Source organism: Eptesicus fuscus, chromosome 6 (genome assembly GCF_027574615.1).
Source record: "Eptesicus fuscus isolate TK198812 chromosome 6, DD_ASM_mEF_20220401, whole genome shotgun sequence".
In the NCBI taxonomy this organism is placed as follows: Eukaryota; Metazoa; Chordata; class Mammalia; order Chiroptera; family Vespertilionidae; genus Eptesicus; species Eptesicus fuscus.
The window spans coordinates 83,432,870-83,451,772 of record NC_072478.1 but is presented as its reverse complement, the minus strand read 5'-3'; the positions used below and the strand labels follow the sequence as shown (position 1 = coordinate 83,451,772).

Genomic DNA, 18,903 nt, shown 5'->3' with positions numbered 1-18,903 from the left:
CACCCCAGCCGTGATTGGTCCATTTCTTGCTCTGACTTCACAAGGTGCCACTGTGATGCAATTGCAAACCACTCCTATATAAGACCCTGACCAGGCAGAGGTTTTTGTCCGTTGTAGCCCAGGAAGCTGATTTTTGGTGACCTGTGGACTTGGACTCCTTAGCTTGTTTTGGCGTTGTTTTTTCATTTTGTTATTTTTTTCTTTTTATTTTGAAGGTGCCATGTTTAATGCCTTTGCAGCCCACTCTGCCAACAAGGAGCGCTGTATTGGCGATTACCTCCTCTTGGACACCATCGGCAAGGGATGGTTTGCCGAGGTGTGGTTGGCCCGGCATTTGCTGACCAGGGCACAGGTGGTTGTAAAAGCCATTAGACGGCAGGGCATCTCTAGATATTTTCAAGAGGTCCATTGTTTTAAGAAATTAAATCACCCAAATATCACAAAGTTATTTGAGGTGATTGCCACCAAGGACAAGTTTTTTCTCGTTATGGAGCATGTGAGCGGAGGGGACTTACTTGAGTACTTGGAGAACTATGGCCAAATGAATGAGGGGGAAGCCCGCACCGTGTTCCGGCAGGTAGTATCCGCGGTCCAGTACTGCCACCAGCGGGGTATTGTCCACAGGGACCTGAAGCCAGACAACATTCTCGTAGACAGTGATATGACCGTTAAATTAGCAGACTTTGGCTTCAGTAGGGAAGTGAGCAATGATAAACAGAGCACCTTCTGTGGCACCATCTGCTATTCGGCCCCAGAGATCTTGCAGCGTCATACCTATGATGGCCGCAAAACGGATGTATGGAGCCTGGGGGTGGTCTTGTACAGGATGCTGACAGGGGTGGTGCCGTTTGAGGGGGACAACTTTGTGAACGTGAAGAGGCAGATAATAAGTGGACATTACCATCTACCACACTTCATGTCAAGGGAGGTTAAAAAACTTTTAAGAAAATTACTCACTGTCAACCCTAGCCGAAGACCGACCCTGGAAGATGTAATGAAGGACCCCTGGCTCAACAAGGGCCAGGAGGAGACGCTGAGGCCATACAGCGAGCTGCCCTGGGGTGACTTGGACCCCCAGGTAACAGAAATGATGCAGAGCCTCGGCTTTAAGCAGGATGACATCCAGGAGTCAGTAGCACAAAGAAAATTTGACAGAGTGATGAGCACATACCTGATCCTCAGAATGATGAAAACCAAGATGCCAGGCCGCACCATCAGGGTAAGGCCCTACTCCTCCCCTGACACCAGTAGCATGTCCTCAAGCCAAGAGGTTGGTCAGCCATTTGATGAGAAGACCAAAGGGCCTTCTATTCCCCCAAACTGCCTGAGGTTGAGGGTAACCACTCTCCCACCCAACCTGGAAACCATGACCACCACTCCCCCAGAGCACAGTACAGACGCCCCCAGCGCAGACCTCCAGCTTGGCTCTGCGGGCTCCCCCTCCACCCAGAGCAGCAGCAGCACCAGCGGAGGTGGTGGAGCCCTAGAGGGAGCCGCCCATGAAAGCTGCCTTCAAGCTAGGCAGCCTGAGTGTGGCACCCCAGCCTCTCCCTCTGGCCAGACCCAGGGTCGGCAGGGCGTGGCTAGGAGGGCCTTGCAGTTTTTCTTAAGATTCACATGCTGTGGGCCATCTACCAAGAAGAAACATCTCAAAAGAACAAAAGTCAAACCAGTGTGATTTTTAAAGTTGTGGACGGTTAAGGCAGGGCCACAGTCAACTTAAAGGTGCGGAGCTCCAGGAAGGCCGGCCAGTGGTATGGGCGATGAACCAGAGGTTGGAGGCAAACAGCTGGAGGTGAGAGCGGGGCCGGAAGTACACAGTGTGTGTGCAGGGTGAGAGGAGTTGGTCCAGTGGACAATGGAGGTGTGTAAACTGCCAGGCTTTCTCTTCACAGGATCCACATCAGGAGGGTATCCAGCAGCGCCTAGGTCTTCTTCTGATCTTACCCACCACGATGCCTGCGGAGCTTGTAGGACTGCCTGGAGCCCCCAGAGGTCAAGAGGAGAGGCTGCCCTCGCTGTGGGTTCATCCCTCAGTCCCCACCTGACTGAGACCAGAGACTGGACTTTTTCCTGGGTCCCTTCCCTCCCCTGCTCTTGTGCTCCCATGTTTTTGAGTTGTTTATTAAACTATTTGGTTCTCTCAAATTTTATAATAAACTTGATGTTCCAGAAAGATGTATTGCGTACTTTGTTTTTCTTTCTCTGCACAGAACTGGGGCTGTGTGTCCTGCAGTTGGGGAAGCATGTAGTGATGTAGTACTTGGACTTTATAAGGGGAACTCCAACAGGAACAGGTGTGGTTCTGGAAAAGGCCAGCGCCCAGCATGCAGGGCGGGTTCCAGGCACCGAGACGTCGGTGGGCGAAGCAGGCAGAGGTCTCCATTCTCATGCAGCTGATGGCCTGGGTGTCTATGACCTCAGTAGGAGTCACCTTGCCTGGCCTCTTGGCTTTGCTCACTTCTCTCTGTGCTGGAGTCATTCTCAGGTGGGCTTTCCCTGTATATAAGTCAGACTTTTACATTACTGGGGGAACCGTGCTCCAGGCAGAGGGGACAGCAAAGCTCAAGAAAAGAGCTCAAGTGGGAAAGAACTTGAATTTTTTCAAGGTGGCCAAAGCGTAGTGAGCTGGTGTGAGAACAGCAGGAGTTGTGGCTGCAGATGAAGGGCAGAGCTTGTGGGCCATGGGAGGAGTGTGCAGTTTATCCTGAAACAGTGATCAACCCATGAAGTAAGTGTTTTAATATCACTTCATGATATAATAAAATCAATAAATTGATCCAATTTATTGGTCCAGAGTAGGTGCTCTGAAAGTGGTGGACAGGTGAACGATCCACCTGGTCACTACAAAATATTTTTAATATCACTTCATGATATAATAAAATCAATAAATTGATCCAATTTATGATTCAAACGTAGTAATTTGTGGAGAATATTCTTCCTCTGCAAACATAAAAAAATATTTTTATTGATTTCAGAGTGGAAGGGAGAGGAAAAGAGATTGAAACATCAGTGATAGAGAATCATTGATTGGCTGCCTCCTGCACGCTCCTAGACACTTCATTCTGCAGGCCGACACTCTATCCACTGAGCCAAACCGGCTGGCGCTCTGCACACATTGTTATCTGTTTTTACATATTTCAAGATTCACCAGGTAAGGGCATCTTTTGCTATAACCACTGAAGAAATAAGAGCCAGAAACTGTATGTGTTTTCCCCACTTTAATCCTTACCACACCAGTTCCCTGCACACCTACAAACGCAAATGAATCCATTGTTGTAAAAAGGAAAGACCTACCTGCCTCTCTGGAGCTGATTGTTGTCTGGTATCACTGATGAGCTGATCTGCTTGCCCTTTCCCTGAGGAACCTGATATTCCTCTGATTCATCCACCCTCCTTCCCTGTGATCCCAGCAGCACATGGCATAGACCTCTGTGGGACTCTCATCACTTTGTTGTCATTAAGTGGTTCCCTTCCCCTCCTTGCCCTGACCTTCCATTCCTGAGTCCTTGGGGGCTGGGAACTATCTCACTCACCTTTATATTTCCAGTTATTGTTAGAGCTAGGTCCAGAGTAGGTGCTCTGAAAGTGGTGGACAGGTGAACGATCCACCTGGTCACTACAGAGTGGATTGTCCCAAACCAGGACACATTGGAGTGTAAAGGGGAATGTGATTCATGATTGCGGAGACAACAGTATAAAGTTGAAATGGGATTTTATAGGGATACTAGAAGTCCAGTGCATGAAATTCATGCACAGGTAGGGTCCCTAGGCCTGGCGCTGCCCACTCGTTGGCCCTGCCCCTCACCGCTGCTGCTGGTCATCTCCCTCTGCAGGGCGACCAGCAGGGAAATGGGGGGGCAGGGGTAGGCACTGGCAACCACCTTGGCTGGCCTAGGGCCTGCGGGCTGGGGTAGCTCCAGCATTGGTCAGTGCACATCATAGTTCTGCCATTTGGTCGATTTGCATATTAGGCTTTTATTATATAGGATATGTTCAATTGGGTAAATGTTGTAAGGAATTATGAACAAAACTGTGAACTCTGCAATTCTGGGGGTCTTCTAGGAGGCACTAGGACTCGCCATCTGCTGCAGCTGGTTTAGGTCAGTGGTCCCAAAGCATGGGCCACATAACATAAAACATGTTTGTAAGTAGCAAGGGCATCAAGATTAGTAAAGATTCACACTTTCATAATGTAATTTCCTTTTCAATTCTATTTTAGCATTTTTAATTATTATAAAGGAAAATCTGTTTGGTGGAGGTTATCTTTAACTCCCTCAAGCCCCTCCTAATATTCCTTTTTAAATGAAAATATAAACTGTAGGATTCTAAACTTTGCAATGGAATTGTTATTTGTTTGGAATTTAATATTATGTTAATCATTTATACAGATATTACTTTTCTTTCTACAATCTTTTTCTTATTATAAAGATTATGAGTGTACATTGTTGGAATATGACCTTGGAAAATACATAACATCAAACATAAAGATCTTTAAAACACAGAATAACACAATTCAGGGAATATCACATTTAACATATGAGGGTTTTTTCCTCCTATTTTGTATTTTTAGAAATATAATTTTGAATCCCAAAATGTTAATACATATATAACTGAATTTCCATAAAAGACAAGCAACATGCTTTTATTTATTAAAAAACAGTTAACAATAGAATGGCATTAAGTATCAAACCTTCCCTTGTGTGCTTAAGAGTTTAATTTACTCTAAATTTATATATGTAATATTTAACCCCATTTTTATCCAGTAATTGAAGACATATGTTTACTAAATAAAATTCCATATAATTTCAGTCAGTTACAATGAGATAAGTGAAGCTTCTTTTTGGAAATTATGCATTTAAACCCCTGCTTTTCTTACTTGCTATACACTTTCCAGTTCTTTGCACACTTAGCTTTCTGCTATGGAACAATAAAACATAAGAGGACAGCTTTTACTCTATTGCCCTACCAAGCCTACAGGTGAATCAAGATATTGTCCTACCTAATAAAAGAGTAATATGCAAATTGACCTAACTCCACCACACCCACAAGCCACCCCCGCCAGCCAATCAGGAGCAGATATGCAAATAAACCCAACCAAGATGGCTACAGCCACAGAGAGCAGGAGGGAGGCTTGGGTTTCCCAGGCAATGGAGGAAGCCAAGCTTTCCACCGGTCCTTGCTGGCCTAAGCCTCCACTCAAGCTACAAAGTTTCAATTATAGAAGGGAAACAAATCCAAACAGAAATGGCAGCAGCCACGGAGCTGGACAGAGCAGGCCGGGGTTGCCCCCGGCAATGGAGGAAGCCAAGCTTTCCACCTGCCCTGGCTGGCCTAGGCCTCCACTTCAGGCTACAAAGTTTTAATTATAGAAGGTGAATTAACCCCAACAGAAATGGCTGCCACCACGCTTGGAGCGAGAAGGCTTGGCTCCGCTCCAGGCTACAAAGTTTCAATTGTAGAAGGTAAATAAATTCCAGATACCAGGGCCTCCGCTTGGGTCGCCAGAGGGCGTGGCTGGCCAGCAAACCACCACAGGCCCCTTGCTCAGGCCGCCCCACACCCCAAGGGAACCCCCACCCTGATCTGGGACACCCTTCCGGGCAAACCAGCTGGCCCCCACCCCTGCACCAGGCCTCTATCCTATCTAATAAAAGAGTAATATGCCGATTGACCATTACTCCCAACACACAATATGGCTGTCCCCATATGGTCAAAGATCCTGCCCCCATGTGGACACAAGATGGCCACCACAAGATGGCCATCAGGGTAGGACAGTGGGAGGCACCAGGCCTGCAAGAGAGGGCAGTTGAGAGGGACCAGGCCTGCAAGGGAGGGCAGTTTGAGGCAATCAAGCCTGCAGGTGAGGGCAGTTAGGGGTGACCAGGCCAGCAGAGGAGGGAAGTTGGGGGCAAACAGGCTGGCAGGGGAGCAGTTAGGGTCAATCAGGCTGGCAGCGGAGTGATTAGGGGGTGATCAGGCTGGCAGGCAGAAGCGCTTAGGGGCAATCATGAAGGCAGGCAGGTGAGCAGTTGGGAGCCAGCAGTCCTGGATTGTGAGAGGGATGTCTGACTGCCCGTTTAGGCCTGATCCCGGCAGTCGGACATCCCTCGAGGGGTCCCAGATTGGAGAGCGTACAGGCTGGGCTGAGGGACACCCACCCCTCTGTGCATGAATTTCGTGCACCGGGCCTCTAGTTTACTTATAAAAATGGTACAGATGCTGAAAATACCTATTTACATTTTTTTTTCAAAGCAGAACGTCAGCATGGTATAAGATTATCATCTTAATCACAAGTAGGCAAGATGGTTAGAAAACTACAGCAATAATAACAACCAGTCCACACCAAGTAGTAACCTGCTGTTCAACCCACAGCTGCATGTTCCTCTCCCACACTAAGGGTTTCTTTGTACAGGAGAAAATCACTTTATATTGAGGTTAAAAGGTGAGAGAAGTTGGGATTATATGGTCTTATTTGAGAGCCCTTTGTCAATAAATATAATGAAGGTGAGGGGATAACCCATGCATGATCTTGAAACAAAACTCCTGTTCATTCCCACCAGCTCCAGGCAACCTGAATACCAACAATTTAAAGGACTGTAGTCTCCAGTAAGACTGGGGTTCCATGAAGTTGGCTGTATTCTCTGTACCTTACACAGTGCTTGGTTCTTAGAAAACTCTTTAACATTGTTGAATAATGTGCCACCATCATAATAGCTGCTATTGCTAAATACCCAGGATGTACTTGGTTCTATGATTTACTATGCAGATTCCAATAGTTGTCTGTATTGTCTCACTGAGGAAAAAGGCTCAGAAATGTTAAGTAATGTGTCAAGTTCACACAGTGATGGGACTAGGATTCAAATCTACATATGTCTCAGGCCAGTGCTTCAGGTTTATTTTCTTACAGAATGGAAAAGAGTTTCAGGACTTCAAAAAGAGCTTAATATATGGGAAAGGAAAACTCCAATAGTGCAGGTTCATATTCCTTTGTTTAGAATAAATGTATTTTTATTAAAGTTTACATTTAATATTATTTTATATTAGTTTCAGGTATATAGCTCAGTGGTCAGACTATCATACACTTCACATAGTGCTCCCCACAATGTTTCCTGTATGAACCTGGCACCATACATATTTATTACTATATTATTGACTATATTCCCTATGCTGTACTTTATATCCCTGTGACTATTTTGTAAATACCAATTTGTACTTCTTAATTTTTTCACCTTTTCACCTAGTCTCCCTACCCCGTTCTGCTCTGGCAACTATCAGCCTGTTCTCTGTATCTGTGAATCTTTTCCAATTCTGTGTGTTAATTTATTTTCTTCTTTATATTCCATATACATGTGAAATCATATGGTATTTGTCTTTCTCTGACTGATTTATTTTATTTACCATAATAAACTTTAGGACCATTCATGCTGTCACAAATGGTAAGATTTCATTCTTTTTATGGCCAAGAAATATTCCATCCTACATATGTACCACTATTTTATCCTTCATATACTGATGGGCACTTGGGTTGCTTCCCCATCTTGGCTATTGTAAATAAACACTGCAATGAACATAGGGGTGCATATGTCCTTTCAAATTAGTGTTTTTGATTTATTCAGATATATAGCCAGAAGTGGAATCACTGGGCTGTAATAAAGTTCAATTTTTAATTTTTTGAGAAACCTTCATACTGTTTTCCTTAGTAGCTGCACCAATCTGCATTCCTACCAGCCATATATGTGAGTTCCCTTTTCTCCACAGTCAGGCTAGCACTTACTGTTTGTTGATTTATTAATGATAGTGTTCAGACAGGTGTAAAGTGCTATCTCATTGTTTCAATTTGCATTTCTCTGATTATTAGTGACATTGTGCATCTTTTCATATGTCTATTGGCCATGTGTTTGTCCTCTTTGGAGAAGTGTCTGTACAGGTACTCTGCCCAGTTTCTTATTTTATTTTTTTATTTATCTCATTGTTGAGAGGATTACAGATGTCCCTTTTTTCCTCTCCATTACCTCCTCCACTCCACTCCGGCCACCCCCAGGCTTTCACCACACTACTGTCTGTGTCCATGGGTTATGCATGCATATATATAAGTTCGTTGGTTTATCTTTTTCAGCCCCCTGCCCACCCTCTTCCCTCTGAGGTTCCTGATTCTGTTCCATGCTTCCATGTGTCTGGATAGTTTTTGTTCTGTAGTTATATTTTGTTCATTAGATTCCTCATATACTTATCTTTCTCTGACTGGCTTATATTACTTAGCATAATACTCTCCAGGTCCCTCCATGCTGTCTCAAAGGGTAAGAGATCCTTTTTTGTAAACTGCATAGTATTGCATGGTGGGATGTACCACCTCTTTTTTCACCCACCCAACTACTGATGGGCACTTGGGCTATTTCCAGATCTTAGCTATTGCAAATGGTGCTGCTATGAACATAGGGTTTCATATATTCTTTTTGATTGGTTTTTCAGGGTTCTCAGGATATATTCCCAGAAGTAGGATCACAGGGGCAAATGGCAGTTCCATTTTTAGTTTTTTGAGGAAAATCCACACTGTTTTCCACAGTGGCTGTATTAATAATCTGAATTCCCACCAGGAGTGTACTAGGGTTCCCTTTTCTCTACATCTTCAGCAGCGCTTGTACTTTATTGATTTTTTTATGGTAGCCATTCTGGCAGGTATGAGGTAATAACTCATTGTGGTTTTAATTTGCATTTCTCTGATGATTAGTGAATTTGAACATTTTTTCCATGTGTCTCTTGGCCATCTTTATGTTCTCTTTGGAGAAGTGTCTGTTTGTGTCCTTTAACCATTTTCTTATTGGATTTTTTTGTCTTCCTTTTGTTAGGTTGTATGAGTTCTTTATATATTTCGGAAATTAACCATGTATCATTGGCAATATGTTCTCCCATATGGTGGGATCCCTTTTCATTCTGTTGATGGTTTCTTTTGCTGTGCAGTGCAGAAGGTTTTAATTCTGATGTAGTCCCATTTGTTTATTTTTTCTTTTGTTTCCCTTCCCCTAGGAGAAGTATCAATAAACATAATGCTATGAGAGGTGTCTGATATTTTGCTGCCTGTGGTTTCTTCTAGAATTTTTATGATTTCATGACTTATATTTAAGTTTTTTATTCATTTTCAGTTTATTCTGTGTATGGTGTAAGTTGTTGGTTTAGATTCATATTTTTGCATATACCTGACCAATTTTCCCAACACTATTTACTGAAGAGATGTCTTTAATCCATTGTATGCTCTTGCTTCATCAAATATTAATGAATATAATAGCTTTGGTCAATTTCTGGATTCTATGTTCTGTTTCATTGATCAATATGCCTGTTTTTTGCTGGTACCAGGCTGTTTTTATTACAGTGGATTTGTAGTATAACTTGACATCTGGCATTGTGATCCCTCCTACTTCGTTCTTCTTTCTCAAAATTGCCACAGCTATTTCAGGTCTTTTTTGGTTCTGTATAAATTTTTGTAGTATTTGTTTCTAGATCTGTGAAATATACTGTTGTTATTTTAATAGGGATTTTGTTGAATCTATAGATTGCTTGAGGTAGTATGGACATTTTAATTGTTAATTCTTCCAGATTGTCCAATTTGTTGGCATATAGTTGTTTATAATATTTTCTTACAATCCTTTGTATTTCTATGGTGTCAGTTGTTACTTCACATCTTTTATTTTTCATTTTATTTATTTGGCTCTTCCCTCTCTTTTTTCTGGTTAAAGTTTTATCAGTCTTGTTTATCTTTGCAAAGAACCAGCTTTTGGTTTCATTGATTGGTTGTATTGTTTTTTAAGACTATTTTGTTTATTTCTGTTCTGATCTTTATTATTTCCTTCCTTCTACTGGTACTCACTTTTGGTTTTGTTTGTTGTTTTTCCTCTAGTTCCTTTAGGTGAAAAGTAGGATTGTTTATTTGAGATTTTTCTTGGTTTTGAGGTACACCTATAATGCTATCAATTTCCCTTTTAGGACTGCTTTCTTTGTGTCCCATAGATTTTGGGTTGTTAAATTCTCATTTTCATTTGTCTCAAGGTGTATTTTGATTTCTTCCTTCATTTCATTGTTAACTCATTCATTGTTTAGTAACATGCTATTTAGCCTTCATGTGTGCATTTTTCCCAGTTTTTTTTTCTTGTATTTGATTTCTAGTTTCATACCATTATGGTCAAAGAAGATACTTTATATGATTTCAATCTTCTGAAATTTATTGAGACTTGTTTTGTGTCCTAACATGTGATCTATCCTAGAAAATGTTCCACGTGCACTTGAAAATAATGTATATTCTGCTACTTTGTGGTAGATTCCTCTGAAGATATAAATTAAATCCATTTGATTTAGTGTATCATTTAAGGCTACAGTTTTCTCATTGATTTTCTGTCTGGAACATCTATCCATTGATGTCAATGGATATTATTGTCAATCTCTTCCTTTATATCCATAAAGATTTGCTTTATATATTTGGGTGCTCCTATGTTGAGGGTATAAACGTTTACAAGGAGTATATATTGTTGTTCGATTGATTGCTTAATCATTATGTTGTGTCCTTCTTTGTCTCTTACTAAAGACTTGGTTTTAAAGTCTATTTTGTTAGATATAAGTATTGCTAACCCAGCTTTTCTTCCCTTTCCTTTTGCATGAAATATCTTTTTTCCATCACTTTACTTTTAGTCTGTGTGTACCTTTCATTCTGAAGTGGGTCTCTTGAGGACAGCACATACATGCATCTGGTTTTCTTATCCATTCAGATACCCATTCAGATTTATTGGAACATTTAATCCATTTACATTTAAAGTAATTATTGATAGATACATATTTACTATAATTTCATTTTTAAATTATGTTACTCTGTTTTGTTTGTTTTCTTCTTTTTCTACTTCTTAAAGCAAACCCTTTAACATTTCTTTTAATACTGGTCTGGTGGTAAAATAGCCTTTGTTGGAGATCCTTGTTTTGTATCAATTTGGATATTACATACCTATAACTTCTGGCCAGAAATATTTCTGTTGTGACATCAGCTGACAGTTTAATGGGAGCTCCCTTGTAAATAACTCACTGTCTTTCTCTTGTTGCTTTTAAGAGTCTATCATTGTCTTTAACTTTGGGTATTTTAATTATAATCTGTATTGGTATGGGTCTTTCTGAATTCATCTTGTTTGAGAGTCTCTATGCTTCCTGGACTTGTATGTCTTTTTTTCTTCACCAGGGTAGGGAAGTTTCAGGCATTATTTCTTCAAAGTGGTTATTGATTCCTTGCTCTATTTCTTCTCCTTCTGGTAGCCTTATGATGTAGATGTTGTTAATCTTCATATCTCAAATGTCCCTTAAACTATCCTCATTTTTAAACTCTTTTTTCTTTTTGCTGCACTGAGTGGGTGTTTTTTCCCCCTATCTTGTCTTCCAAATCACTGATTAGATCTCTACTCTGCTTTATTAAGCCTGTTGTTTATTCCTTCCAGTGTTTTCTTTATTTCAGATATGGCATTCTTCATTTCTGACTGGTCCTTCTTTATGGTTTTAATATCCTTTTAAATGCTCTTGAGCATCCTTATACTATTTACTCTAAACTATATATCTGATAAATTTTTTACTGCCACTTTATTTAGTTCTTCTTCTAGAAAATTCTCTTTGTTCCTTCATTTGGGGCTTGTTTGTTTCCCCATTTAAGATGCCTATTTGTGTTTGTTTCTATGTATTAGGTAGATCTGCTATAACTCTCAGTCTTGGTACCATGTCCTTATGTAGTAGGTCATCTGTAGGACCCTTTGACGCAGTCTCCCTGGTCACCAGAACTGGGTGCTCTAAGAATGTCCCTTGTGTGGTTTACGTGAGACCTCCTGTTGTAATGGAGTCTTGATTGCTATTGGCCCATTTGTGCATGAGCTTGATCTTCAAGCTGGCTGACAATAAGGCTCAAAACCCCTTACACAATCTGCAGGCTGCTGTGCAAGTGCTTATCACAGAAAGAGGAATTCACCTCAGTGATGTTTGGTGCCTACCAATATCTCATTGTGTATATGCTGCTTGTGAAGCTTATTGGATCCTGTCCTGTTGTCTGAAGCTGGCCACTGGGCATATTGGTCTAGGCCATTTTGGAGGGTCTCTGGTGCAGGTTAATGTCAGACTCTGTCTGTGACTGGCCCTGAGAAACCTATTAGGAAATATCAGTGGTTCCCTCTGCTAGGCCTGGGTGCACATGGAAAGGATCAAGCTGCACACCAAGGGCTTGTTTTACTAGCCCCAGTCCCAGAAGCAGGTAAGGCAAAGACTCAAAGCACCTAGTGATCTGCCTCTGCTTAAAGGCTATTAATCTCAGTCACTTAATGAGCCTCCTGCTATAGTTCTCAGCAGGGCATAATCTCCACAAGGTGGAGTGAGAGTTATTGCTTTTCCCCAGGCCAATGCTGCATGGATGGACAAGTTCTGCCTGAGAAAGATGTCTTTTGCAGTATGGGGGAATGATTCAGCACAGGGATCCTGGTGGCTGTCCTCTCAGCTTTCTCCCCAGAGCCACCTACCCCAGACTTTCCTCATTGAGCTCTAGTCCACTCTGCCTTCCCTCTGCCAAAGCCCAAGGTGAATGGCTGCAAACAAATTTTGTGTGTTGGTCCTTTCAGAGGGTGCTGTCTCCCTTTTGGACAAAAAACTTGTTGCTTTTCACAGCCAGATTTTATGTAGTCATTTTTACTAGTTCAGGTGCCCTAGGCTGGGGAGTCCAGCTTGGTGTTTAGACTTCAGAGCTCTCAGTGGGAAACCCCACAGCTGAGCTATCTCTCTGGAACTTAGCTGCTGTATGTGGGAGCCCAGATAGCCCTCTTACACCTCTATACTAGTCATCAATTGGTTGTTCAGGATGATTTTTCTATATTTTAATTGTAATTCTAGTTTGGTCCTGGGAGAAGGCCAGTATAGTTTCCACCTAATCCAACACCATCTTGGAATCCTTTGCCTTTTTATTTTATTAACATTGTCTTCCAAAGAGCAAAAGTTATACTTTGGATAAAATCTAATTACCAATTTTTTTCTTTTATGTTTGGACTCATTCATTTGTTTATAGCACATTTTTATCTTCTCATCAGCCTTATATGATACTGTAATTGTCTGCATTTTCAGATTATTAAATTCAATTACACATAGATTACATGAGTTGCCTCAAATTATATATCTGTAAGAATGCTAACTTCAAACCACTGAATGGGTGTGAAGTCAGAGGAATACAGTCTGGGGCTATTAGCAGGAGAACAGAGTCAAGAGCCAGAAAAGTCTGTGTGAACAAACATGAGAAGCAGAAAATAGGGCAACAGTTTGGATTCTGTCACAGGCATGATGATTCATTTCCTGGGAGTTTGATATGAGGATCCATTCTGTACTTTTTTTTTTTAGTTGAGACTTTTCCAGGTTGAAGGACCCTATTTTTGATGTCTGATGCCTGATGCTCAGCTTAAAATCACAAGGACCAAGATGCCCATTGGGTCTCTTTACTTCTAGTCTAGTACTCTGTCCAAACTTCTGGGACAAAAGCCCTGTCAAAGTTAGCAAAACAGCAGACTCATCATGATCACAAATATGAAAACCTCTGATTAGCTTAGGTACCAAGAGCAAGCTATCTGTTCTTAGAGATAAAACAAAAGCACATAGTTTTGTTTTGTTTTGTTTCAAATATAAATGGCAAAATAGTTTTCCTACTTTATGAGTCACTAAGGATTGGACAGTCATTGCCCAACTTCATCCTCCCATACTTTTCCTCAGAGGAAAACCCAAGAAAACTTCCCTCTCCTAATTTCCTATTATGCATGTAGGTGCCCTTAATTGCCATTGATTACTTCTTCACAACTGCATCCTGCCTTTTCTCTTTCTGTGTTTCTGGCCAAGTCTACACTCATACCTCTTTGGGAAAACATGAATTCTATATCCCTCTCACCCCTGGCTACCTTTGATTACCACAGCCCTGCAGCATTGCCAGTCCATCCATCACCTGAAGGTGTGACAAAGAACACTGTACAACCACTACCCATATCAACTCTAAATGGAAATTAGATTCCTTTCCTCACCATTTTCATGTTCCACTTTAATTTTGGCAAACTACAGTTCCAAACATCATGCTCACAGCAACCATCTGTCTTACAGAGAGTGCAATCGTGGTCCTGCTTGTTTAAGTACCTTTCATTTTGTGTGGCAGTCTTTCTCTCTCCCTCCTCCCACCCTCCCTTTTTCTGTAGCATACCTCTGCCATAGGGAAAGGTATAAGCACTTTCATGAATATGGCTGCCCATTCAAGCAACAGGAAACAGGAAGGTCACTTATCTGGTTAATGAAATGCACTACAGTGGTCTAGGGGCCCTTAATCCCTGATTCTATTACCAAAGTAATGTGCATCTCCAGGAGAAGTTCCCTGGAGCCCAGATGTATCTTTAACAGACTTAACTTTAAATCTCATGGTAGCTTTGAAATTGCAAGGGGTGGTGGTATTTATGTGCATGTTAAGTGCTGTTGAGTTGGCTGATTAAGAACTTTCTTAATGAGTGATGTCCACAATGTCCTGTCTTCAACAGCCTATCTTAGCTCCTATAGACCCAGGCCTATAGGTTCTTTTATGGAGTCAATCCAGTATCTATAACACAGAAAAGGTTACCAGTAAGCAAACAGTAAACTCCTTGAAATAGTCAAGTAAGCTCTCAGAATAAACCAAATGCTCAAGTCCACCAAAATGATAGACCTAAGCCGATGTGAACATTGCAGGTTATCTTTATTTGACAAAAGATTCTGTTGATTTATTGGGGTGGGGGATGAACTTTTGGTTCTAATTCTGGCAGAGCTTGTAGACAAAAAGAGAAGTTGATAGGTTTGTTGACTATTCTTAGTTTGCCTCCACCACATGTATCTTGCCCTTTTCTACCCTGCTCTTTGTCCCTGGAAGGCTGACCTCTGTGCATTGCATGGCCCGGGTTCTTTTGCTCTCTGGTCTTTGGTTGGATTGAATCAATGGGAGACACTAATAGGAGACTGGAGAGTGGGAGGGAAGGAAGGTAGAGTATTTTATTCCTTCATTGCCTGCCCTTCTGCTGTGCTGTGGTGTGGGCAGTGACTGTGCTCTTCTGCAGCCCTTGTATCTACCAGCCAGTTCTTTTGGGTCTGGAAACACCTTTTCTACTGGTTGCCCTTCAAACCCAGGGGTGATAATGGAGCCCTACTGTCTGACTTTCTAATCATTTTCTTTAATTCTGTCTATACCCACGTAATTGTCTAATTATTTTTGACTAAACTTTTTTGGGCATCTGTTTCCTGAAATTATTTGGCTTGATAGAGTTTTCTTGCTAGAGATGTTCTCTTTCTTGATAGGTTGGTTTTTATCTGAGTGTGATTACTTAGTAAGCTACAAATGTTTACTCCTAAGGGTATCTTAACCTTTTGCACTCGGATGTCGAGTGTGACTTGACACGGTTAGCATCGAGATTAAAATTACTCTTTGAATGTATCAATAATTTGAAATATAAAAAAATCCAAATAAATAAGTTTGTATGAAAAGAAACTCCAGTTTTTTATTCTACTGCTGCGCTTTGTAAAATCTGGGGTATTTAAAAAATTAAATCCCGAGTAGAATAAAGGAATCAAGAAAAAAGCAAGTGAGTGCAAAGGGTTAAGTATGTTTTGAGAAAATAATAATATTCACAAATTATATAAAAGGCACAAATGAATCACAGATGATTTCCTTTATACTCATCTCCTTATCTGCATGGCCTTTTCAGATATTTGAGTTTGGGTTTATATATTTAGATATTTTATATGCTCTGTTGCATCCCTTGAACTTCGAAAATTTCCAGTAAAGACTCTTGAGGCATTTAACAAAATGCTTGAATGACAGGAGTCCTTTCCCTTTAGAAAGTCTTGTGCTGCAGGTGAGCTGGTATTCAATATCCCTCCTTCCTCAATGCCTGGCAGGCACGATGGAACTATCTTTTCCCTTCCTCCCTCCCAGAAAGTAATTCTAAGGCCTTAGGCAATTAGACCTCTATAGAGAATGCTCCTAAAGCTTTACTTACTGTTTAAGGCAGGGCTGGAGAACCTTTTTCTGCCATTTGGATATATATATATATAACATCATTCATGGGCCATCCAAACCTATCACCTTAAAAATAAGCCTGTTATTCGTTCCAACACTTAATTATCTCCTAATGCCTTGGTAGGGCCAGACCAAATGATTTCATTGGACTTATATTGCCTGAGGGCTGGACATTCCCCACCCCTGCTTTAAGGGCTGAATTGGTACATTAAAATATACTCTTAATTTTTTTTCTAGGGTTAGCGAAAAGATTTCAGTCCATTAGAATGAAAGGAAAAATACCTTAAACTATAATGGGCTTTTGAAAACCCCACCCCACCTGCTGTTTTACATTTTTTCTTCTTTTAAGTGAAATGGAGCTAACTGGCTTCCCTTTTTCTATTTTCCAACTCTGCTGTAGCACATTTTTACAATAAAGAAGTTGCTTGCAATAAAGTAAATACTTTAAAATAATGCCAATTCCTTCAGGATGATATTGCTACATTTGATAATTTCCTTGTGTTTTTTGTTTTTCCTTCCTTCTTTTCAAGAAGTTCCTGATTCAGTGGAATCCCTCTTCTGAGTATATTTTGTGTACTCTGGTAGACTCACTCCCAAAACATAAAATACTATCAAATATAAAATGACACATTAGAAATGTTAATACTTATAAATTCTTATACATCGGGTATTCATATTGGTCTTCTGAGGCTGGCTTGACCAATAAGTCTGCTTAGGATCACTGTTAAATTCAGGGTACAGTAATAATGGTAATTACAACCAAATAATAACTACCTATGTTGAGCATTTACTATGTGCCAGTAAATATGCCAAACTATTTACATGCTGTATTAGACTTCATCCATGCAAGAAGCCTTCAGTGTAGTTATAGTAATTATCCCAGTTGTCACAAAGTTGGAAGTGGCAGAATCAAGCAGGATATAAGCCCAGGTTTGTCTGACTCTCCAGTCCTAGTTCTCAATAACCACATTTCAGTGTCTATGTCTAAGACATAACCGTGCCCTAAATTGTGGCACCTAACTGACTATAAGTCTGCCTTTTCCTTCCCTCTAGGTGTAGTTTATTCCCCAAAGTTTCTGATGTGTCATGCTGGGACACCGATTTACTAAAAGAGATGTTTTAGAGGCCATTTTAGCTTTCTTGTTTTGCCAAGATTGAAAGATTTGGGGAGAAGAAGGATTTGGTAGAAGGCAATGGAATTAGACAGATGGTGGATGCTATGAAGTGGTCTTCTAATTTCAGCTTTTGTGAATCAGTTTTGTAATTTTTAGGCATTGCCAACCAAGAAATTGCTAATGGTAATTTTTAAAAAATCCTTCAAAAAATCATGGTAACTAGATTATACAGCTGAAAATGTGCAAAAAGGGCATTTCTAATTTCTTATTTCAATTAGGCTTTTCCCCAAATGTGATTCAGTCAATAAACACTAAGCACTCATTCTGAGCCAGTGCTAATCATGGTTGGGAATATAATAAGATAAGGACGTCTTTTGCTCTGAATGGGTTCACTCATCAGCCATGCAGACATATTATAAGTATTATCTGACAAGTTCCACAAGATATCTTGGAAAATTCTGTATTTGTGGTTGTAACTATTCCCAAGCACTGAACAGCCACAAACCAGGACGATGTATTATTTTGCTTAAGCATGGATTGAACTCCTCAGGCTTTGGGGTTGGTATGAGAAGAGAAACAGATCCCTAAACCAGTCTGTGAGCAATGCTGACATCTCAGATTCTACAGCTCATCATGCCCAAATGCTCACGACCCACATTAAGTGACAAAAGCTTTATTTTTTAAGAGAAATCCAACTGCAGTGCTTGTGACAAATGTGTGGAGAAAGCAAAGCAATCTAAGAAAATGCTGGGTCTTTACAGAATGTAGAAATGATGTGTAATTTAAGAAGTAACATGTCACATTCCTTTATGGGTTTGGATATATGACAGAAATGTGCCACATGCTTTATATAACTGGCTTTCAAACTTTCTTTGTCCACAGCCTATGTAAAAACATAACATTTGTTCACAATCTAATAAACACACACATATGAAACTAAACTTCAATAATATAATTTTTGCCTTTACTGTAGGTCATATACTCTACTTTCCTAATCCTTTCTCTTTTTCTATTATTTTTTAATACTGATTGTGAACCACTTAATTGTCTTTATGACTCACTAATGATGCATAACTCCCAATTTGAAAAACACTGCTCTATACTATTATGAATGAACTAGAGGCCCAGTGCATGGGACTCATGAACTGGTGGGGGGCGTGGCCTGTGGGGATCAGCCTGCTGTTGGAGCACCACTCATCCCGGTCAGTGGAGTGGCTGTGGACCCACCCTCTAAGAGGCTGCTCCCTGGTCCAGCATCTCCCATGGAGCCAGAGCACTCGCCTCTCCAGGGGACCCGGTCGGGACCAGGCCCAGGGACAATAGCACTAAGAGGCGGAGGAGTAGGCCTCAGTCCCATGGCGGCCACAAACCCGCCTCCCAGCCTCCGGGGTCAGCTCTGCAAGCCCAGTGGTGGTGCTGCGCAGCCTGCGGGCATCCGGAGGAAGCAGCAGGGATCGAGGAGGAGGAGGCAATGATCGCAGCCTGGGTTCCTGCCCATGGGCCGGGGGTTCACTGTGGGAGCAGCCGCTCATCCCGGTCAGCCAAGCAGCGCTCCCACTGTGGTAGTGCACTGACCACCAGGGGGCAGCTTCTTTGTTGAGTGTCTGCCCCCTGGTGGTCAGTGCATATCATAGTGACTGAATGACCGGTCATTCTGTTGTTTCGCCGTTTGGTCACTGGGCTTTTATTATATAGGATAAGCAAGTAAATAAGTCCGTA

At 41.3% G+C, this 18,903-nt stretch overlaps 1 protein-coding gene and 1 long non-coding RNA gene across 5 annotated transcripts in view; both read left to right on the top strand.

Moving 5' to 3' along the window:
* The first annotated feature begins 127 nt into the window (after positions 1 to 127).
* LOC114231714 (serine/threonine-protein kinase MARK2-like) lies at positions 128 to 2,175 on the top strand. Of its 4 annotated transcripts, none has more exons than XR_003617724.2 (3): positions 128 to 1,219; positions 1,703 to 1,795; positions 1,896 to 2,175. XR_003617724.2 is itself a non-coding variant. In XM_028146341.2 (2 exons), exons 1-2 carry the CDS (start codon positions 221 to 223, stop codon positions 2,046 to 2,048), a joined length of 1,152 nt encoding a protein of 383 aa, XP_028002142.2. In that variant the 5' UTR covers positions 128 to 220; the 3' UTR covers positions 2,049 to 2,175. The 4 variants fall into 4 exon arrangements, 1 of the variants encoding a protein (XP_028002142.2); XR_003617723.2 differs by having other exon boundaries at positions 1,601 to 1,795; XR_003617719.2 differs by having other exon boundaries at positions 128 to 1,795.
* A 934-nt stretch (positions 2,176 to 3,109) lies between these two features.
* The window catches only part of LOC129149348 (uncharacterized), a 99,763-nt gene continuing 83,969 nt past the window's right edge, over positions 3,110 to 18,903 (top strand). The window contains exon 1 of the long non-coding RNA XR_008556266.1: positions 3,110 to 3,154. This is a non-coding gene — a long non-coding RNA (uncharacterized LOC129149348). The remainder of the gene's footprint in view (positions 3,155 to 18,903) is intronic.